We start from the raw sequence: 24,362 nt of genomic DNA on the forward strand, positions 1-24,362 counted from the left end.
GTTTCCCAGTGTTCAAATGAAAAGAATTGTTCCATGTCTTGTCACTTTAAATCAAATGCTACATGTGATTAAGCTTAGTGAGGAGGGCATGTTGAATGCCAATACAGCCAAAATCTAGGCCTCTTGTCCGAAGAATTAGCTGAACTGTGAATGCAAAGGAAAAATTCTTGAAGGAAATGAATGCTACTTTAGTGAACACACAAATTATTAGAAAATGAAATAGCTTTATTAATGATGTGGAGAAAGTTTGAGTGTCTGGATATAAAATCAAAACCAATATAACATTACTGTAAATCTAAGCTTAATTTAGAGTAGAGCCTAACTTTCTTCAATTCTACAAAGTCTGAGAGAGTTGAGGAAGATGCAGAAGAAAATTTGGAAGCCCACAGAAGGTGGTTTATGAGGTTTAAGTAAGGAAACCATCTCCATAACAAAAGTGCAAGGTGAAGCTGTAAGTGCTGATATAGAAGATACATGTCTAACTTAATTGATGCAGTAGCTACACTAAAGAACAGATTCTCAATTTATATGAAACAGCTTTCTAAAAGAAGATACCACCTAGGAATTTTATAGCAAAGAAGACATGTAAATGCTTGATATCAGAATTCAAAAGATAAGATGACTTTCTTGTTAGGAGCTAATGCATCTGGTGATTATGAGCCTTGGTAATGAGCCAGTGCTCATTTACCCTTCTGAAAATCCTACAGCCCTTAAGAATTATGCTAAATATGTTCTGCCTTTGCTCTGTAAATGGAAGAATAAAGCCAGCATGACAGCATATCTATTTACAGCATGGTTAACTGAATATTTTAAGCCCACTGTTGAGGCCTACTGCTTAGAGAAAAAAGACTTCTTTCAAAATATTACAGCTCATTCACAATGTACCTAGTCACTCTAGAACTTTGATGGTGATGTACAAGGAGATTAATGTTGTTTTCTTGCCTGCTGACACAATAACTGATAGGGTTTGGGTCTGCGTCCCCACCAAAATCTCATGTTCAATTGTAATCCCCAATGTTGGAGGTGGGGCCTAGTGGGAGGTGATTGGATCGTGGGGATGGATCCTTCATGAATGGTTTAGCACCATCCCCTTTGTGCTTCTCTTGGTGCTGATAGTGAGTGAGTTCCTGAGAGATCTGGTTGTTTAAAATTGTGTAGCACCTCCTCCTTCACTCTGTCATTCCTGCTCCTGTGCCTGCTCTGCCTTCACCTTTCACCATGATTCTGAGGCCTCCCCAGAAGCCTTGCAGATGCGAGCATGATGCTTCCTGTACAACCTGTGGATCTATGAGCCAATTAAGCCCCTTTTCTTTATAAATTACCCAGTCTTGGGTATTTCTTTATAGTAATGCAAGAATGGTCTAATTACAATAATCATTTGGCAGCCTGTGGATCAAGGAGTGATTTTGACTTTTTGTACTATTTTTATTTAAATCCATTTTGTAAGACTATAGCTGACATAGATAATGATTCCTCTGGTGAATCTAGGCAAAGAAAAATCTCTGGAAAGAATTCATCGTTCTAGTTGCCTTTGATAACATACATGATTCACGGGAGTAGATCAAAATATCAACATTAACAGGTATTTGGAAGAAGTTGATTCCCACCCTCATGGATGACTTTGAGGGGTTCTAGGTATTAGTGGAAGACGTAACTGCACTTGTGGTAGAGATAGCATGAGTAATATTAATAGAATTAGAAGTGGAGTTTGAAGATGTACTGAATTGCTGCAATGTAATGATAAAACTTTATTCATGAGATGTTGGTTTTTATGGATGAGTAAAGAAAGTAGTTTCTGGAGATGGAAACTTGTCTTGGTGAAGATACTGTGAACATTGTTGAAATGACAATGAGTTGGAATATCACATAAACTTGATAAAGCAGCAACTGGATTTGAGGATTCAATCCAATTGCAAAAGAAGTTCTGTTAGTCAATATTTATGAAACAGCATTGCATGCTGCAGAGAAATCTTTCCTGAAAGGTGGAGTCAGTCAATGTGGCAAATATCATTGTTGTCTTATTTTAAGAAATTGCCACAGTCACTCCAGCCCTCAGCAACCACTGCCCTTATCAGGCAGCAGCCGTCAACATTGAAGCAAGACCCTCCACCAGCAAAAAGATAACATGCTAAAGGCTCAGGTGATCATTAGCATTTTTTAGCAATGAAGTATTTTATGTACACTTTCTTTTAGACATAATATTATTGCACATTTAATAGGCTACAGCATTGTATAAACATTACTGTTATATGCACTGGGAAACCAAAAAAAAATTTGGGACCCACTTTATTGTGATATTAACTTTGTTGTGGTGGTCTGGAACTAAATCTGCAACATCTCTAACATATGCCTGTACTGTTATCTGACTGCAGTGTTAATGCTATTAGCAGAGAAAGAATTTGCAAGGGCTAAGTTTCTAAGATTGGTATATGATATGTTAATGTGATTGGACGTCAAACTAAAAGTGAAGGAGAAACACTGAGGAAATTTCAGCAAGGGAATTAAGATTTGGAATTAAGTTTGGAGGATAATCACAAAAACCTCTTTTGGGATTAAAGAGAGCATTTTGTCAGTTAAGTTTGTGTATTAAACCATGAGGAAAGTTATGAGTGCCTTCATTCATTAGGCATGTGTTTGCTATAGAAAGAACTTAAACTATTTAATGTTTATAAACAATATCCAAGGATTTATCATCAGAATAATATGCTATGATACTTAGGGATAAATGTCTGGTATATTTATTCCTTATGTTTTATTCCAGAAATATGTTTTATTTTGTCTTTTGAAATTGTCTATTTTTTGTGTAACCATATTTTAAAAAATATTACCTTGTCTGAATTATACATATTATATACCATTATGTTAATTATATGTTGCAATTTTATATGGATTAGATTATCATAGTGGATCTTAGTAACAGCTAATTTAATCTCCAATTTGAATTTATTTATATTTTTTAAAAGAACAAGTAAGAATATAACCTAATAAGATCTCAAGTTACTTGCCTGAAACAGTCCGATTGTCTTTAAGATATGACTAGTTAACTAGCTTCCTTTATGTAACTATGCTTTTTAATCCAAACAGTGATTTGCAAGACCCTCTCTTTCCCTTCAATTTATTAGATGAACTTGATAATTTTAGCACATTCTTTTATATTTTCGTTTTTGTTTATCTTAAATATTATATCAGAGTTTATTATGTATGGCAAGCCGACATTTTGCACAAAAACATCAATTTATGTTTCATAAAATAAGAATTTTTCTCTCACAAATTTTGACATTTTGTAGTAAATATCGAACTATTAATCTACTTCTCTGTCCAAATGCATTTAATGTAACTTTTTCATAAAATCATAAAATTTAAAATATTAATCATTATTATTAATTCATGAAAAATATAGCATATCTTAAATTCAAGTTTTAGATTCTGGACATGTTTTCAATATGAATTTACACTTACATTTGAATTGACAAAATGTATTATCAGGGTTACTGTAGTTTCAGCTAACTTAATTTTTAGCATGTTGTCTTATCAATTCTTTTGGGGTTCTTTAAACATATGGGGAAGATAAGAATATGAAATTGTATCATTGATCAGTTTTTATTTTGATTTTTTTTAAATAATCACTGGATAATGAATGAAATTATTGCAGAAGACAGAATTACATAGATGCAGTTATACTGGCTTAAGTTTTAAAACTAACTTTAAATGTAACTTGTGTAAACATATATTTTTCATGGGAATACCACAGAACTAAAATGGAAAACGTTATTTGCAAGAGTCATGTTCTAGCCATGGCATCAACAAATAGGAATCTTCCTAATTAGACCATAATAGATTTTAAAATCATAAATATCCCATACCCTGAGAAGATATACTTTCAGAGAAAATACATATTTAGAATATTGTTGCCGTTATTGATTTGTCTCACTGTTTTTTAAAAGCAGTTGCTAAATAAACATTCTTTTAAAATGGTATCATTTTTAATACATTAAGAAATAATATTTCATGTAATGCCACCTAATTGAGACACAATAACATCTGTAACTTCTTCCTTTCATAGCTCTTAATAAGGATATATGAAGTCCTAAGAATACTCCTGTGCTAAATCTTGCTATTGAATCTATTTAATTCAATAGATTTCTTGAAGTTATTTATTTATATTTATTTGATATATTTCTAAATGTTATATTCACCTTTTATTGTTATATAATTATGTATTTTATTCATGAATAGTTTTTTTCTATATACTGTCTACCAATTACTGTTCTAGTCATTGAAAGAGTGCTGTGAACAGTATGAACAAGGCTACTATTCTCGAGGAGCTTATATTTTAGTGGGAAAAAGACATTTTAACTAATCATCAACCAGTATCTAAAAAATAATTTTAGATTGTAGTTTGAAAAACATAGTTTTGGCCGGGCGCGGTGGCTCAAGCCTGTAATCCCAGCACTTTGGGAGGCCGAGACGGGTGGATCATGAGGTGAGGAGATCGAGACCATCCTGGCTAACACGGTGAAACCCCCGTCTCTACTAAAAAAAAATACAAAACACTAGCCGGGCGAGGTGGTGGGCGCCTGTAGTCCCAGCTACTCGGGAGGCTGAGGCAGGAGAATGGCGTAAACCTGGGAGGCGGAGCTTGCAGTGAGCTGAGATCCAGCCACTGCACTCCAGTCTGGGTGACAGAGCGAGACTCTGTCTCAAAAAAAAAAAAAAAAAGGAAAAACATAGTTTTATACAGTACTATAGAGTAAGGGAGCAGTAAACTACATGAGTGTCTTTAAGAAGTATAATATTTATGGTGAGACCTAGATGATACAGAGCAAGCCATGTGAACACCAGTTGCCCAACATCACTTAAGAATGATTCTCCTTTGCCTGTGCTTATTCCTTTTCCTAGAAAACAGGCTTGTCCAACCTGTAGCCCACGGGCCACATGCGGCACAGGACGGCTTTGAATGCAGTGCAACACAAACTTGTAAACTTTCTTAAAACCTGATGAGATTTTTTTGCAATTTGCTTTTTGTTTTTACTCATCAGCTATCATTAGTGTTACTGTGTTTTATGTGTGGCCTAAGACAATTCTTTTTCTTCTAGTGTGGCCCAGGGAAGCCAAAAGATTGGGCACCCCTGCACCCTCCAGTTTTATTAGAAGGGTACTGGAATTGCTGTATGCTGTTATAGACAGAGAAAAACTGAGAATAGCCAGATACACTTGAACCTAATGCTGTGCTTCATTTCTTTCTGCTCTCTGTATCTAATTTTCTGTTTGATCTCAGCACTTCTGCATATTTTAGACGTTAAAGAGTGATTTCTTGTCCCACCCATGTGAATAGTAAGAAGACAGGATATTTTTCATGTTATTTTTTCTCATAGCACTTACTGAATTCCAACACATTATATAATTTATTATTATCACCATTTATTATCTCCTCTCCCAGTAAGAATTTTTTCACTGCTAGCTTTTTTTTTTTTTCTGATACATCCAAGTACCTGGTACAATGCCCAGAAAATAATACTTAGTGATTTATTTGATATATGCATAAATGTATACCCCATAAGAGGGAATCTTGAAAGAGAATCTGATTGAGTTAGTGTCTGCTTGGCATTGCTTTCTAATTTTACCAAATCATCCTTGGATCTGCCTTCCATTTCCATAATCAATTACATCTTATTTTTAAAGTATGTACCTGACAATGGACTGCATCAGTATTTCCCATAGGCAATTTCCCATGGAATTTTCTATGGAAAGTCTCAGGTGGAGGAACATTTTGAAATATTTGTACAACAAATTGTAGTGCTGACTCTTCTGTTGAATAGCCAGTATGGAATATATTCAACCTTAGCCTGTACCCCCCAGATGGGACTCCAAGTACAAAACTGCTCAAAAATGAGTCTACATTTACTTTTCAGTGCCATTTATTTTAACAGATTAGTTACTCTGAGTGTCCCTTGCATCAGTTTTTAAGAAAGTCCGTATTTCAGATGGTACTTTTTATAGAGACTTTACCCATAAACTTCGTCCCACCATTAATAGCCTTATTGTAAAAGGTAGGAGAGTATTATCTGTAGCAGGAGTTGGTTGAGGTCTTCGATCAGTACTTAATGTTCAAGTATCATGTGTAACCTAATTTGAACTGCAGCTATTATTTTTGATAATTTAAAAAATAGTGTTAATTTTGGAAGGTCCAAATGTCTCATCACCCCCTAGAAGTGGTATTTCAGCTTATTCTCTGAAAACAAGTTGGAATCAAAATAACATTCATATTTCTTTATATTTGTCTTTATTATATTTATTAATAGGTAAAGATAGATAATATAATTATTTCAAGGTTTAGAATGTTTTGGTTCTTTATGACTTTTACTTGAAGAAGTAGTCATTTCTCCCCTGGCTACTTTATTTATTCAAATATTCTTTGGACAGATATAAAAAAAATATTGAGATGATTGAGATGTTTCATATGTGTCTATGTCTTGCTTACTTGCCTGAAATTATGATCTTTCTTATAAGGTACTTAGTTATATGGATCCACAGATGGCAGGTAAACCATAATAAACTTCTGCCATTCCAGCCTGAATCGTGTGCTTCACCAATTTAAGTATATTGTTACTCTGTTGGTTACTCCCACTACTTATTCACCGTTTAAATTAAAGAAATGACAAATCTTTTTATATGTTAAAGAATGGCAGATATTTGGGAGTGATAATAATGAGTTAAATAGGGATTGCACAAATGGATTAGTGAAGACCCATATTTGAATATTATATATGTTAATAATCAATACTTTTTTCCCCTGCAAATGTGCCACTTGCTCTTTGAAAATTTTCCATCTCAGTTCCTTTCCCCACTTTTGTTGGACCTTCTTTGTTTTGTCTGTATTTACTTTGTTCTGCATAATTTTTGTTTTCACTTTTAGCAGTTTCTCCTCATTATGAGACCGGCCCTGGGATAGAGATTTGACTGGTTGCTTTTGAAAATTCATGTACTCCAACTGTTCCAGGCTTCTCTAGAACTTCTTCAGGATCCCTTTGAACTAACCTACTCTTGTATTGAGCAATTCTACACTTCTGCTTTCACTTCCTTATTCAAATTGGACTGGCCTAGTTCCAGTTAATACCTTTTTGAAACTTTTGAGTTTTCCTGTTGATTCCCTCTTTTTCCTGCCTTATAGACACTGGTAGCATATACACCTTGGGTTTGTCATTTACCCATGCCTGTTTATGTTTTGGCATTTAAGGGGATAATCTGCCACTTACTTTTGTTAGAATTGTTGTTGTTGTGGTTGTTGTTTTTGGCTTTTCAATTTAGCTGCTGTATATTTTAATATTGGAAGTCAAGTATATCAAAAACTATCCTACTACTCCCACTGCCCACTCAGAACTCTGTCCCATGGATTGCATTTGTTAATTTCTAAGTAGTTAAGCTTGTTTTGGCCATATTTGAAATTACAGTTTTAATTTTATTTTATTGGAATATGTTAATACAGCTCATAAAAGCTACCATTTAGATTTTAAAAAATACTTTCTCTGTACAGTGTTTATTGTCTTCTTTTTAAAATGTTCTGTGGATTAAAAATATATTTTAAATCATCTGTGTTCTTGTTGATTTCTGCTCTGTTTTGTAACATAAATTCTTGAAAGTTCAGCCTGTAGTTTGTTTCTACTTTGTCATGTTCCACATTCTCCGTATATTATTCTGTTTATATTAACATCCCCACCACTCTGTTGAAAGTTCATTTGTGTAAATTACCCATGAAGTTCATGTTGTCAAATCCAGTAGCCATATTTTCCTCCTCATCTTAACCAACAAAATCAACCACTACTTTCTTATTGCAACATTTCTGTTATTTGATGGTCTTGACACAACCCTTTCCTGGTTCCCTCCCACCTACCTTTCCAGTTCTTCTTTTAAGCGCTAATGATGGGGTGGCCCTGAATATCCTCTTAGAGATAATTTCTTCTGCATCTATTCTGTTTCCTAGGGACTATCATACAAGTACATGATTTTAAAATGACATTTATGTTCCTTTGATTTCCAAATTTTTAAATCTAACCTTTCTTCTGAGCTTCAAGCTAGTAGCTACTGTCTACTCTTGAACATTTAATAGGTATTTCACATTTAGCATATTCTAAGTAAGTTTTTATTTTCTTATTTCTGCCTTGATCCTCGTGGCCCTTTTCTATTCTCAGTAAGTAGAAATATCTTTCCACTTGTTCTTGTGAGAGCAAACTGCAATAGTCATGATTGATTCTTCTCCTTCATTCACCTGTCATGTCTAATCCTTCAGCATGTCTCCTTATTTCTCTCTCTAAATTATGTTCCCAACTACTTATTTTTGTCTTAATGACTACTACTCTTCTGCAAGCTACTATCACCTTAAGACTAGAAAAATCAAATATCCTCCTCTCCTATCTTCTGGATCCCCCCAGTTATTTCTTTCTCACCCAACAGCCAGAATGATATTTTTCTTGAGAGTTAGATCATGTCATTCCGACAGCTCAAAACTTTCCATGGGTTCCCATTGCCCTTATAATATGTTCTGAACTCTTTGTCATGAGTTCAGAATATTAGGAGCTTTGTCTTATTACAATGGTGTCACTAGCACCTAGAACAGAACTTGTTTAGTGACTATTTCTTGAATATGTTTACATGATTTAAATGATTTAAATAGATTAGTTTTGTGTCTCTTTGATCAGATAACTTTTAAAAGAGATATGCATATTAATAATTTCTTACAAAATTTTGCCATTATCAAATTCCCCTTATATGTCCAGGCATTGTGTTTTTACTTATTTGGCCTGTATTTTTGGTGTATATTGTTTTATTATTGTTATATTTTCTTTGTCTCAGTGCTTTGTTTGATCAGGTTTTGACTTTGAATTTCACTTTGCTATTAATATTGGTTTATATGTTTTCTTGTTTTTAAGTGCCTGTTATATCTTCTTACAGTATTTTATATTTTGGATAAAAATGTGTCACTGTTCTATATGTGTTTTCTGCTAAAAACATAAAGCTGAATTGTATATTTTAATCTACTGCAAAAATGTCTGTCTTTCAATGTGGATTCAGCCTGTTGACATTTACTGCAATTGCACTTTATCTTATTCAGTTAATTTTATGTTATATTTATTATTTTATTTGTTATTTCATCTGTTCTCTTTTTTTATATATTTGCTAATTTATTCAAGCCTTTGTTCAAGCTCCTTATACCCCCTTCTCATTTATATTTATCAACACTGCCTAAGGTTTCCTCCTATTCCTTAATTAAACTAATTTTCTTTATTATGATTTCAAAATATTATCATTTTGAAGATTTTCCTGTTCTTAATTATTGTTTCCAGAATTCTATTACCATGGATTTAAGTTCTTGTTGACAATATTCTTTGATAAGCTTCATTTCTATGACATTCTTATGGACAATCACCTGGGAAGAAAATTCATTATTTTAAACTTTAAAAGATGTTTTTTCTTTAATCTTTTATGATATTTTCACTTATAACCAATCTCCTATGCCAGTATCTTTCTTCAGCCTTTGTAGAAGTGTTTCATAATTCAATAGCTTAGAAGCTCGTAGGAAATGAATATTACTATATTTAAGCTTACATGTACATGCCAAAGAATCATTTTCTCAACTTACTGTAACTCTTCACATAAGAAACGCTGGCACCCTTATTTTAGAGCACCATTGAAGTTCCTTAGTGTCCTTTCCTTGCACTGAAAGCTGGGGCAATTATAGGTGCATTTCCTTTGTTTTTCTTCACTCAGGGGCCATAATCTCCGGCCACTTGTCCAATGCCTGAAATTGGCTGCTTCATGTACTTCACCTAGTTTTCCAGCTGTTTACAGCAGGAGAGAAAACTCATTCCTTTTCAGTAGAAATTCTATTATGTTTTTGAAAGATTTTCATAAAATATTATTAAAAGAAAAAGAGATTTTAATACCTGAATGGTTTAGCTTCAGCAATGTGAGAAAACTCACTTACACTGACATCTCATTTATACATGATACAGAAGTTTAATAATGTTTATATTGTAACTTTTACATGCCAGAAATTATGGTAATCATTAAATTTCTATTAATTCAGTTAGATTTTCTATAACATTATAAGGTAGATGCTTTTATTATTACCACTCGCATATGGGGAAACTGAGAAATAGACTAGTTTTTCAAAATATACAGGGCTAGTAAGTGAAAAGCCACATTACACCATCAGTTATTCTCTATCCAGATGCTATATTGTTGAATGATACATTATAATACTCTTCCTCAAGGCAGATGTTATAGTATGATCTCTATAATGCTAACAGAAATGGAGAATGACTTTAACTTTTTTGGCTAGTTTCACCTTTTAAAATTAACTTCTTATTAACATTAACAAGTTTTAAAGTGATGTGACATATTTTATTATTTGAATGGTGTGTAACAAAACATTTGTGTGTGTGTATATATATATATATATATGAACTTCTCCAGATTAAGATATATAGGGAGAAAATTCCCTGTTTTCTTAACTGAGTTGAAAATTTGGGTGTTTTGGTTAGGCATATTTAATCTGTCATAGTATTTCATATGAAACTCTTAGCATACATCCTTAAAGTAATTTTCTAATAGTTTTTAAAATATTTAATGTCATATTCTACGGTATGACCATCATTAGCAGTTGGATATATTAGGTATTCTAGATGAAGTTTTGATTCCATCACATATTTGATTTATAATATGACAATCCAAATGTCTTGGTGATTTCGAAAAACTGTATTTACAAATGTCACGAAATATCACCACAGGTTTTAGAGAAGAACATACTTTCAATTTTTTTTATTTTGATTTTTCAGATTGCATTCTCACAACACAATACAATCATGGACCTTGTGCAGTTTTTTGTCACCTTCTTCAGGTAAAAGTTTGCTTTGACTGACTTTGAACTTGTCAAGCCTATGTTCTGATATATGTCCTGTCAATCTGTTAGATAATCGACCAATTCTGTAACCTTAAAGTATCATAGAGTGTGTCTTGAATAGCTTTTTATGCTTAAACATATCCCACAGAGCAGAGGGAACATAACTGAAATGTACTTGTGCAAGATTATTTTGCTGTTAACACTATTTAATGGATTCAGTGGAAAGAGGATAACTTTGTGTCCCCCATCACATAAGTAATTATAGCCTGTTTTAATTAATGAAATTAACAATGCATGCATCACATGGATTAGTTACATCTACAGGAACTAAATCAATTTGTTTATTTCTTCTTTTAAAATGCTAATTTGCAATGTGTCATTCTGCAATAGAGGTTATAGTTTGTAGCATTTCTCAAAACATGAAAACTGTTTTCAGGGAACATTTATTTTCATTTCCATGGGATGTAAATATAGAGACTCTGGGTTAGGAGTTAAAGTTATAGAATGTCTGTGTTATGAGATCGTAGATCCTCTGGATTGGAAGAGATCTTATTTTTGTTAACATTGTTATTCATGTTTGAATTTTATGCTGGTCATTTGGGTGGCTTTGTGCAAATTAGACAAGTATGACTTCTCTTTCTGGCAGATAAAGCCCCACATCATGGCACACAACATTGAAAATAGTGCAGTATGAATTTTAACCAACACTCACCAACTTGGCTGGGTTGCCATACAGTAAAGACCTGCACAACTCAGTCCTTAGCACAGATGATGTATTTGGAACTTTTCTGAACACAAAGTAACCATCATCTTGTTGATTGTCTTGTCCAGACATCCATAAAATATTTGAATTTCTAATACCTTATTCACTGAAGTCTGCAAACATTTTCCATTAAGGGCCAGATAATAAATATTTTAAAATTTGTGGGCTGTATCGTCTTCATCGCATCTATGCAACTTTTCTTCTGTAGTGTTAAAGTGGACAAAGCCTATATGGAAACAAATGAGAGTGACTGTGTTCCAATAAAACTTTATTATAAAAACAACTGGTGGCTTGAATTCAGCGTGTGGACATAATTTGTCCAACCACTGATCAGTTTTATGCCTGAATGCCTTTAATGACAGGAAGCTCACCAGCTCCTCAGATAGCATTTTCTATCATCAGATAACAAATTGTTCTTTATAACTGAGCTGAAATCTGTCTCCCTATGATATCTCTCCTAATTCCTCCATATGGGCCCATATATAACAATTTCAATTTCTCATTTCCATTTACAGCCCTTCAGATTTGTAAACTATTTTCTACAATTTACACATTCCTTGTTCATTTTTCTACTTCTCTTGATAAGAGAAACCTTTGCCATATTGGTCAGTTCACTCTGAAAACAGTCATGTTCGTCTATGCACCTTGAAATACTATAATTTCTGTAATGTATTTCAATAAACATATTTATCACTAATATGTGTAAAAAGTTCATTCGTACTTTAAATTTGTTCCTTAAAATGAAATTTGAGGAAACATCTCAAATATGTTTAATATTTTACAACTTTTTACTTCAGAAGACAAATGAATTTTAAGGCTATTAACAAAGTTACAATATGGTTTTAGAAAGTACTAGAAGTTACAATTGAACAAGCATTATTGAATGCATTAAAACAACTTTAGTTGTTGTTGTTGTTGTCATTGTTGTTGTTGAGACAGGGTCTCACCCTGTTACCCAGGCTGGAGTGCAATGGTGCTATTTCGGCTCACTGCAACCTCCACCTCCTGGGTTCAAGCAATTCTCCTGCCTCAGCCTCCTGAGTAGCTGGGATTACAGGCACGCCCAGCTAATTTTTGTATTTTTAGTAGATACGGGGTTTCACCATGTTGGCCAAGCTGGTCTTGGTCTCCTGACCTCAGATGATCTGCCCACCTCGGCCTCCCAAAGTGCTGGGATTACAAGTGTGAGCCACCATGTCTCGCCTAAAAAAAACTTTTTGATGCAGAATAGTCTTGATGGAAATTCACTGAAAGTTTGGTTAAGTGCAAAATTTCACAAAGTTGAATATGTATGTAAATTATTTGAATCTTGAGGTTTTTTATTTTAAGCTTTTGAATTTGTGTGCATATTTAAATTCAATAGCTCTTTTGTTAAGTAAAAGAAAATTACTGTTAATGTGTACCATGTCTTAGAGATGATCCTATTTATTATGTTGTCATCATGGACAATGTAAAATAAAATATTCTAATCTTTGTGTGTGATAAAATATATTTGATGGGTTTTTTGTCATTTAAATTCTTCCAGTAGTGAAATGTAAATTAGATCACTTAAAATGCGTCATTGTTAAGAAAATATGGACAGGATATTTTGAAGCTTATTAATTATTAAGTGTTATAAAGTTACTGCTAAACTTTAAGAGATTTTAAAACAGGTTAACATTTATGGAGACCCCTCAATCAGGCCATTTTTACTGTTATTGCTGTTATTTGGTAAAAGAGCTGAGTGTGTCAGCTTTGCAGTTTAGCTATAGTTCTGTAAGGGCCAGTTCTCAAACTCTTTGTTAGATTTTACCTCTAAGTTGTGTGTAGTTCTGACAATTCAACGTAATTGGGCCAGTACTAGGGAGATCACTTCCAGACATAGCCTGGCTTTGTTCTTAATGTTTTGTGCCATCTTAAGTAGGTCACTATTTTAGTCTGTTTGTGTTGCTGAAAAGGAATACCTGAGGCTGGGCAATTTATAAAAAGAGGTTTATTTGGCTCATAGTTGTGCTGGCTGTACAAGAAGTAGGGTGCCAGCATGTGCATCTGGTGAGGATATCAAACTGCTTCCACTCATGGCAGAAGAGGAAGGGGAGCTGGCATGTGTAGCAATCACATGGGGAGGGAAGAGGTGAGAGCCAGAGACTCTTGTAAACAGCCAGCTCTCATGGGAACTCATAGAGTGAGAACTCTATGAGTTCATTACCATAGGGACACCACCAAGTCATTCACGAGGGATCTGCCCCTGCAACTCAAACACCTTTCATTAGGCTTAACCTCCAACATTCGGCATCAAATTTCAATATGTGGCTTGGAGGGTCAAATATTAAAATTATAACATTCTATCCCTGGCCCCTCAAATCCCTCATGTCCTTCTCACATATAAATTATAATCATTTAATCTCAATACTTCCCAGAAGTCTTAACTTGTTTCAGCATCAACTCAGAAGTCCAGGGTCCAAACTCTCACCTGAGACTCAAAGCAAGTTCCTTTCAGCTGTGAGCCTGTAAAATCAAAATCAAGTTATTTATCTCCAAGATACAATGGTGGAACAGATATTGAGTAAACATCTCATTCCAAAAGGGAGAAATTGGTCAAAATATAGTGATAACATGCTGCATGAAAATCCAAAATCTAGTAGGGAAGACATTACATATTAAAGCTCCAAAATTATCTCCCTTGGTTCCATGTCCTGCACCCTGGGAACATGGATGCACCACCTCCCTGCTCTACTAGGCATTTCCCTGGTGGGTACTCTATTCAGGCCCTCCAACCCCATATTTCTGCTCAGCATTGCCTCACTAGCATCTGTCTGCAGGGTCTCCACCCCTATGGCAGGCTTGTGGCTGGGCACTCAGGCTTTTCAATACATCCCCTGGAATCTCAGTGGAAGCTCCCAAGCCTCTACTACTCATACTTTCTAGCCTCCTTCAGTGGCAGCAGGAGCAATACCTGGGGCCATTTGAGCAGTGAGATGTGGGGAACACTTTCTAGAGATGGGGCATGACAATGTTGTCCCAAGCCTGTCATCCAGAACCATACCATCTTCTTTGGTCTCTTGGTCTGTGATGGGAAGCCCAGAAGCGTGACAGATTTGTGACATGCCTTCAGGGTCTTTCCCCCATTGTCTTTATGAATAGTACCTGACTCCTTTTATTCATGCTACTTTCTTTAACAAATGTTTGCTACCCCAGCACTCTTGGTGTCCTCTTCTGAAAACACTCTTTCCTTCTCTGCCACATGGCCAGGCTGAAGATTCTACAAACTGTTATCCCCTGCTTTCCTTTTGATTATAAATTCCAACTCTAGGTTATTCATTTGCTCTCACATGTGAACATAAGCTGTTAAAAGCAGCCACATCACTTCTTGAGCACTTTGCTCCTTGGCATGGACACAATGCAGCAAAGTTATTTGTCAGGGCATAACAAAGGTTATCTTTGCTTCAGTTCTGAATTATTTCCTCCTTTCAGTCTGAGACCCTCAGCATGGCCTTTACTGTCTATATTTCAATCAGCATTTTGGTCGCAGCCACTTAACCAGTCTCTAAGATGTTCCAAACTTTCCCTCATTTTCTTATCTTATGAGCACTCCAGTTCCAAAGCCACTTTGACGTTTTTAGATATCTTTATAGCAACATGCTACTTCCTGGTACCAATTTTCTGTCTTAGTCCATTTGTGTTGCTATAAAAGAATACCTGAGGCTGAGTAATATATAAAGGAAAGAGGTTTACTTGGCTCATGGTTCTGCAGATTGTGCAAGAAGTATGGTGTTGGCATTTGCATCTGGTGAGGGTCTCAAGCTGTTTCCATTCATGGTGGAAAACGAAGGGGAGCTGTTATGTGTAGAGATCACATGGTGAGAAAGTAGGCAAGAGAGAGAGGAGAGAAGTTCCAGACTCTTTTAAATTACCAGCTCTCATGGGAACATGAGAAACAATGATGGCACCAATCCATTCATGATGGATCTACCCCCATGAACCAAACACCTCCTATTAGGCCCCACCTCTAACATGGGGTGTCAAATTTTAACATTTTATTTGGAGGGTCAAATATCCAAACTATGGCAGTCACCTAGCTTCTCTAAATCTCAGTCCTTTTATTTATTGAACTAGAGGATTTTGTTGTTGTTGTTGCTGTGAAATAATATAGTAAATGATTCAAAAATTGAAAAGAATTATTTTTTAAATTTGTAAAATGGAAAAGTAAATGTATCTGAGTCAGGAAAGTCTGAATTATTTATTGTAAAGAAATAAATGGAAATTTGGTAGAGACTACTATCCCTGTACCTTTCAGACTTTTAATGGTGGCGTTAATTTTCTGTATCACTGGATGATATTTTGCATTTATTAACCTGTCCAGATGGGGGTAGTTTCAGAGATTACCAGTTGGTCTTTTCCACTATGACTGATCTTATCCTATAACCCTGAACACAGTGTAGGGGTTATTCCAGCTACCTTGTACATCAGATCTATTTGTACACTTAAAGAGTGGGGAAATGACCAAAGGGTGGATCCATTGACATAGTGGGCACACTGTGAGCAAGAATTTAGTCAGAATTTGTTATGTGCTCCCCACCCCCTGAACACCCCAACTCTAATAAGAGGCCAGGATGATATTTTGAATGCTTGGCTGCCTGTGTCACTTCTAACATGAGAATATATAGACAGTACAGGAGGAATAAGCAGACATTTTAACCTTTATTGGACATGAGGGTAGCCTCATGTACTGTCTATATATTCTCATGTGTATACCTGTGTATATAATCAAGTATATGGTGTAGGTATTTTCAGGGATCATTTTACCCACTTTTCAAAATGTTTCAGGGACCTTCCTTCTATGGATTCAGTCACCTGATTAGTTAATGGGTTTTGAATTTGGAAATTAGCTGAAATCTGGGAACTGTGAAGAGAAACATGGCCCTCCATTGAAGCAACAACCCTCAGTCTCCTGTTCCTTCATTCTCACTTAAAATGAAACCAGATGTTAAATAGTACCACTGTTAGCTGCCCACCTGTTTTGCCCTTCAGAATACCATGCTTTATTAATAATTCCTACAACTCTTTGTGAGCCAACCCCCTTGGCAGTTCATCCAGTCTTGTTGATCTAATTATGGTAATTGTGGTTTCTGGATTCTGGCAGTTAAGCACTGACACCTGTCCTCTAACTCTGGGTCTCCATCTTTTTATGGCAATTAACAAACCTAGCCCTGTGACTATCTCTCCTATTTTCAGGCCTGCTCTGAAGAGGAGAGCCAACTCTAAGCCTCCTTATAATACTGGTGCCTCTCTCATCAGCATATTCATAACAGCCTTAATGCATAGGGTGTCCTCTCAGTCCTCCCATGGAACACAACCTGGTAGTTCTTCTGGCCTCATATAATATGAACCATTCCAGCATATCCCCTTCTCTCAATGTTTTTATAACTTTCTCTTCCATAAAGCAGGACAACTCAGGCATTTCAATTTCACTTGTACTAGACATTACATTTTTCAGGCTTCTACGAGTGATTCTAGCAACAAGTTTGCTCCATTCCCTGGAATCCTCAGTAGGATATTACATCTCTGTGGTCCTGAAAATGTGCACCAAAATCAATGAATTTTTATTTATCCAGTCTTAACATTTCGTTGCCCTTTATCAAATATTTAAATCTGGTCATACTTCCACGGCTCCTGCCAGTACATGCTCCCTAAATCTTGCACCTGCTTCAATTGTGCAATCCATTTTCTTTCTTATCAGGCTCAGTTGGGTCATGCTGTGATTTAATCCCACTTATCAGTCTGGCAGCCAAGAAAAGAAGTGGTGACAGCATGTGAGGGGGCACCTGTTACCTAAGAGAGAAGAGAACTCTTCAGTGTCTTCCAGCATAACAAAATGCTAAGTATTACTAGGAAAGCGGGCAGTAAAACCAACATCCTCAGAAGCATTCATTCAGATATTCCTATCCCATATTTCAGGTTCCTAGGTCTCCTGAACCATGGCCCTTTTGCATAACACAACTTCTTTGGCTTAGCATTCTGTCATCTCTGGAGCTCTGCAATTCTCTAACAATTAGATCATCATCCTGCTGGTCGTTCATGTTGGCATTTCTGCTGTCAGTCATCAGGACCTCATTTAAAGCTATGAAAGAGACCCACTGGCTGTTTTATTTAGCCAGTAAGGTTTTTTAATGGCCTTCAGTCTCTCATTATCCCTCTGCAGGTATCAATACAACGTAATCTCTGCCTCCCAGGCTTAAAAATAATCTGCTTCAGCTGCATTCTGTAGACATTCGTATGTAGTAATGATAATCAGTCTACTCCACTCTCTTTTGAAGGTTGTTTTCCCCATCTTCCAAATCCCTGAATTGCTGTACCTTCAAGTTTTTTCTCTATCGGAGCATTTTCTCAGGTCACTACCAGTGAAATCCAGCAATTTAAGTCTTCTGCCAGGAACTGTGTTCCACCCACCAACGTGGATGTTGTCCTCTTAGCCTACCACTCAGTGAGTGAATCAGTTCCTCATCTCCATCTTACCTTCTGTTTTATTGGACCATAAGTCCTCTGAGACACAGAAGCCAAGATGAGATAAGCAATAAATGTGTTAGGGGAACTCCTGTGAGGGGAAATTAGGAGACAGGAGGGGAGATAATGGGAAACCTTTAGACCACAGTGCCTACCTGCCTTTGTGAGGGAGAGAAGGAAGAAAGCGAAGGTGAGTGAAGGAGCCTGAGAATGCAGGGCACTTCTAAGAATGTGTAGTGCCAGTGGTGCAGCCTTGAGCAAAAGTCACCCATCAGAGGAGTGTTCCTTCTCCCAGGAACAGGCCTGCCTTGGTATCTCTGCCATGTTTAGTCCTTGACTAAGGGCAGCCCTTGGGAAGCATGGGCTCAGTGTGAATAAAATGATGGATTTCAGAGTGCAGTAGCTGGGGCCACTAGTCAGTTATGCTTTCTGCCATCAGGGATCAAAGAGGTACTTTTTTTCTCTCTCTCTGAGATGGGGTCTCACTCTGCCTCCCAGGCTGGAGTGTAGTGGCACAATCTCAGTTCACTCAATCTCTGCCTCCCAGGCTCAAGCGATCCTCCCACCTCAGCCTCCCGAGTAGCTGGGACCACAGGTGCATGCCACCACGCCTGACTAATTTTTTTTGTATTTTTGGTAGAGACAGTGTTTCGCCATGTTGCCCAGGCTGGTCTCAAACACCTGAGCTCAAGTGATCCGCTCACCTCAGCCTCCCAAAGTGCTAAGATTACAGGTGTGAGCCACCGTGCCCGGCCAGAGAAGTATATCTTAGTGGTTGACACAATAGAGTTATTTGTTGTGTGATGGTTGATAGAACTGACGTATAAAACCTGTAAAAAATGATTTTGGTAATGTGTTTGTATTTTTTTTTGTAGTTTATATTTTGAGGGTAGATTTTAAATTTGACTTTCAGTAATATTTGTGTCTATGCAGGTTTTAATTTTTTCTTGACCTAGTTGGTAATTGACTTTTTAATGGAAATTGTCCTCTTTGTTTCATTTTACAAATTCATTGACGTATTTTCAATATTAATACTCTGAAGTTTTTTCTATATTAGAATTGTGCCTACCCTTTTAATGAGAATTTTGCCTATTTTTCCTTCCTTCCTTCCTTCCTTCCTTCCTTCCTATCCTTCCTTCCTTCATCCTCTTCTCCTTCTTCTTCTCCTCTTCTCCTTCTTCCTCTCTCTTCTCTTCTTCCCTTCCTCCTTCTCCTTCCTTTCCTTTTCCTTCCTTCTTCTTCCTTCTTCCGCTCCCTCCTTTCCCTCTTTCCTCCTTCCTTCTTCCTTCCTTCCTTCTTCTTCCTTCCTTCTTCCTTCCTCCTTCCTCCCTTCCTTCATTCCTTCTCCTCCTTCTCCTTCCCTTCCCTTCTTCCTTCTCTTCCTTCCTTTCCTTCTTCCTTCCTTCCCGCTCCCTACTTTCCTTCTTCTCCTTCCTTCCTTCTTCCTTCTTTCCTTCCTTCTTCCTTCCTTTCCACTCCCTCCCTCCTCTCTTCCTCCTCTCTCTCCTCCTTCCTTCTTCCTCTTTCCTTCCTCCTCCTTCTTCTCCTTCCTTCCTTTTCCTTCCTCCTTCCTTCTTCCTTCTTCCTTCCTTCCTGTCTTCCGCTCCCTCCCTCCCTTCCTTCCTTCCTTCCTTCCTTCCTTCCCCTTCCTATTTCTAAAAATAATCTGCTTCAGCTGCATTCTGTAGACATTCGTATGTAGTATGCTGGCCTTATAGAATGATTTGGGAATTGTTCCTTCCTCTTCACTTTTTGGGAAAAGTTTGAGCATTGGCATTAGTTATTTTTTAAATGATTGGGTAGAATTTATCAGTGAAGCCATTGAGTTCAGGGCTTCTTTGTTGTGGTATTTTTGATTACTGATTAAATCTCCTTACTGGTTATAGATCTATTCCATTTTCTATTCCTTGGTTGGTTTTATGTTTCTGGGGATTTGTCCATTTCACTTAGCTTGTCCAATTTATTAGTGTACAGTTGTTCATCATACTCTTCTATAATCATTTTTATTTCTGTAGAATTGGCAATAATGACCCCACTTTCATTTCTAAATTTAGTAATTTGAGTTTTCTTTCTCTCTTTTTTTTTAGTCAGTCTAACTAAAGGTTTGCCAATTTTGTTGCCCTTTTTCAAGAATCAACTTTTGGTATTGTTGATTTTCTCTATTGTTTTTCTATTTTCTTTATTGTTTATCTTGGTCTAATATTTATGATTTCCTTCATTCTGCTACCTTTGAATTTAGTTTGTTCTTTTTCTGGTCCTTTAAGTTGTAAAGTTAAGTTGTGTATTTGAGATCTTTCTTCTTTTTTAGTATATTTATAGTTATAAATTTCCCTTTTATCACTGCTTTACAGGGTTCCATGAGTTTTGGTATGTTGTGTTTTAATTTTCACATTTCTCTAAATATTTTCTAATTTCATTGTGATTTTGTCTTTCATCCATTGATCAAGTGTGTGTTGGTAATTTCCATATATTTTTTAATGTTCAAGTTTTTCTTCTGTTATTGATTTCTAACTTTATCCCACTGTGGGTGGCAAAGATACTTTGTACATTTATCTTTTAAAATCTATCAAGATATAATTTGTTACCTAACATATATTCTGTCCTGGAGAATGTCTCCTGTGCCCTTCAGGAGAATATGTATTCTGTTGTTTTTATATAGAGTATCCTGTATATATCTATTAGATCTTGGTGGTTTATTGCATTGCTCTAGACCTCTGTTTCCTTTTTTATCTTCTGTCTGATTGTTCTATCCTTTACTGAGAGTGGAGTTGAATTATTGTTTTAATCGGTTGGATTTCTCTTTGTTACTAGTGTTACTTTTTGTGTTAAAGACCATTTTAGCATCAATATAGTATTTCTTTATTAGAATGTGTCTATGTCTTTTGCATATCTCTTTTTTTTTTTTTTGAGACGGAGTCTTGCTCTCGCCCAGGCTGGAGTGCAGTGGCCGGATCTCAGCTCACTGCAAGCTCTGCCTCCCGGGTTTACGCCATTCTCCTGCCTCAGCCTCCAGAGTAGCTGGGACTACAGGCACCCGCCACCTCGCCCGACTGGTTTTTTGTATTTTTTAGTAGAGACGGGGTTTCACCGTGCCAGCCAGGATGGTCTCGATCTCCTGACCTCGTGATCCGCCCGTCTCGGCCTCCCAAAGTGCTGGGACTACAGGCTTGAGCCACCGCACCCGGCCGCATATCTCTTAACATTTTTTCTGTTGTCATATTTTGTGTGTGTTTCTTTTATACCAAAATATCTGGATGTTTTGTTTTGTTTTAATAATCTGAGAATCTCTTAATTTTATGTGACAGGGAAATAAATGGAAATTTTCTTTTTTCTTCTCGTCTGATTTTTATTAATTGAGGAGCTTCTAATATTTCTTTTATTTTCCTGTTTAGCGGAGTTAGGAATTTAGTTATATATATTTTTATTTAATGTTACTGTTAAATTTTAAACAAGTATAACTAACAATAATATTAATTGGTATCTCTTTTATCCTCCTGAATCATATAGGAGAACTAAAAAACTTTGACATTTTACTTTTACTTATCATTGTCTAATTTTAAACATATTTTCCAATTTCTAATTTTAATTTGTGTTTTATTTGGTGATACAATTCACATATAATAGAATCCACCAATTGAAAGTGCACAGTTATTCTTCACCCATTATCGCAATCAATTTTAGAACATGTCATCATCCCCAAAAGAAGCCATGTACTCATCGGTAGTCACTCCCCTCCCTCTCACATACCCCTAGTTCTGAAAAATCACTAATCTACTCTCTGTCCATGGATTTGCCTATTCTGGACATCTTATGTAAATGGAATCATACAATACGTGTTCTTTTGTGACTGGTTACTTTCATTTAGCACAATGTTTCTTATCCATAACATAGTATGGATCAATAGTTCATTTCTTTTTATTGCTGAATAATAATTCATCTTATGTGTATAACACATTTTATTTCTCTGTTTATTAGTTGATTTTTATTTGGGTTCTTTTTTCTTTATTCACTGTTGTGAATAATACTACTATGAACATTTGTGTATAAGTTTTTATGTGGATGTATGTTTTCCTTTCTCTTAAGTATATAATTAGGAGTAGAACTGTTGATCACATGGTAATTCTAGGTTAAACATTGTGATAAACTGCCAAACTTTTTCTAAAGAAGATGTATCATTTTATAATCTTACCAGCAAGGATCAGACATTTATTTTTTCCACATTCTTACTAAAGTTTGTATTAACTGCCTTTCTTATAGCCATCTTAGTGGGCATAAAGTGGTGAGAGATGATGCATATTTAGATGAATTAAAAATGAAAGATTAGAAGGATCTAAAGAATACAACAGGCAAAGAAATAATAAGAGTTAAGCACTTGAAAAAAACAATCAAAGATGGCTACATGGAAGCAAGCATGCAAGTGGGCAGAATAATGCAAAGCTAAGTATGGTGTTCATGATTCGGGAAAAATAAGACATTTAATCATGTTGTACATAAAGATATTCTGAAAGAGAAAAAAGAAGAAAATGCAACTCCCTAGAGAAAAAAAAGTAAACCTAATTTAGTCACAGGATCTCTATATCAAAGTGGTATAATCCTGGAATATTTGCCAGAAAGTTTTTTAAAAATGTGTAAAGACACTGTGAAGAATTACAAATACACGTAAGTCCCCATTTTAAAAAATGAGATTATAATGATGGATATGTTATTGGAAATGAGACCTGAAGATATGGATTTTGCTAAGTAGAAACAATACATGATTTCTTACAGTATTGGAAGTTTACTTAGGAATTTTCTCCATGGTTTTGTTGTGGAATAAAGTAGATATTTAGGACCTAACTGTTCTTGTAAACCAAAATATTTAATGCGGTGGGAGTAAACTAGTGACGGTACATTTTCTTGCAACTTAGTTAAACCAGTGTTCCCCATCTAGTTTACAAAGTTGAGGTTTAGTGTACTAGATGCTGAAATAGATTTCTCTGAGAGTCATGTCAGTAACTTCACACTTTGACTTAAATACTGCTTTACACCTCAAACTTTTAACATGCTTTAAACTGAATTTACTGTACTGGCAAACAGTGTCTTTTTTTCCAGTTTTCTGTAGCTCAGTTATAGGTATCACTGTTTAACTCACTGGAATACTTGGGACTCATTGAAATCCTCTTTCCTTAATGCTCTACATGAACCTCAGTTCTACCTTCTTTCTATCAATATATTGTATGTAAATTAGCCAAAGTGGTTATTTTAAACATAAATTATTAACTCCACTGTTTAAAAGCTTCCTTTTACATTTATAATTCAAAGCATGAGTATTCTTATACTTAAATATACCAGTCACTTTTCATTGTTAGAGGGGCAGTGGTTAATTACTTGCCTTTTTTTCAGCATATTTTTGGTCCTTATTGTTTGTTTGTTTGTTTTTTACTTCTGTTGGAAGCATTTAAAAATTTCTGTGCAGTAAAATTCCTTTTGTGGGGAGTACAATTGTGTGAGTTTTAACACATGGATCATTTGTTATAATTACCGGCTCTCCCAGGATACAGAACAATTCTAAAGCCCCAATGAATACCCCATACCTTCTTTGCAGTTAGACTTTCTCCCCACTCATACACCCTGGCAACCATTGACCTGATCTCTGTTCTCACAGTTTTGCCTTTTCCGGGGAATGTCATTCAAATGGCTTCTTTCCCTTAGTCTACTGCATTTAAGATTCATCCAAGGTAGTTTTTTGTATCAATAGTCCATTTCATTTCATTGCTAAGTAGTATTTCATTATACGGATATATCACACTTTGTTTATCCATTCACCCATTGAGAGATATGGATTGTTACATTTTTTGGTATTTATGAATAATGCTGCATGATCAACATACATACAAGTTTTACACAAACGTAAGTTTTCATTTCTCTAGCATAAATACCTGGAAGTAGGGTTGCTGGACCACAGGGTGGATATGTATTCATCTTTATAATTACTGCCAATGTTTTTCAGAGAGTGACTGCACAATTTTGTGTTGCAACCAGCAAAGCTCAGGGTTCCAGTTGTTGCACATTCTCGCCAGTGCTTGGTCCTGTCAACATTTTTTATTTTAGCCATTCTGATAGATGTGCAGTGGTATCTTGTGGTAATTTTAATTTGCATTTCATTAATGGCTAATGACATTGAATATGTTTTCATGTGCTTATTAGTTATACTTTCATTTTCTTTGGTGAAGTATT

General features: G+C 35.7%; 1 protein-coding gene across 1 annotated transcript in view; it reads left to right on the plus strand.

The window, feature by feature from the left end:
• Positions 1–10,835: 10,835 nt before the first annotated feature.
• Positions 10,836–24,362, plus strand: part of LOC108529129 (attractin-like protein 1) — a gene marked incomplete at its 5' end in the record, with an annotated part of 414,893 nt that continues 401,366 nt past the window's right edge. Inside the window, one exon of the mRNA XM_017871231.1 lies at positions 10,836–10,897. Coding sequence (XP_017726720.1) covers positions 10,836–10,897 — 62 coding nt within the window. The remainder of the gene's footprint in view (positions 10,898–24,362) is intronic.

The sequence above is a fragment of the Rhinopithecus bieti genome, unplaced genomic scaffold (genome assembly GCF_001698545.2).
Source record: "Rhinopithecus bieti isolate Rb0 unplaced genomic scaffold, ASM169854v2 scaffold_5982, whole genome shotgun sequence".
NCBI lineage: Eukaryota > Metazoa > Chordata > Mammalia > Primates > Cercopithecidae > Rhinopithecus > Rhinopithecus bieti.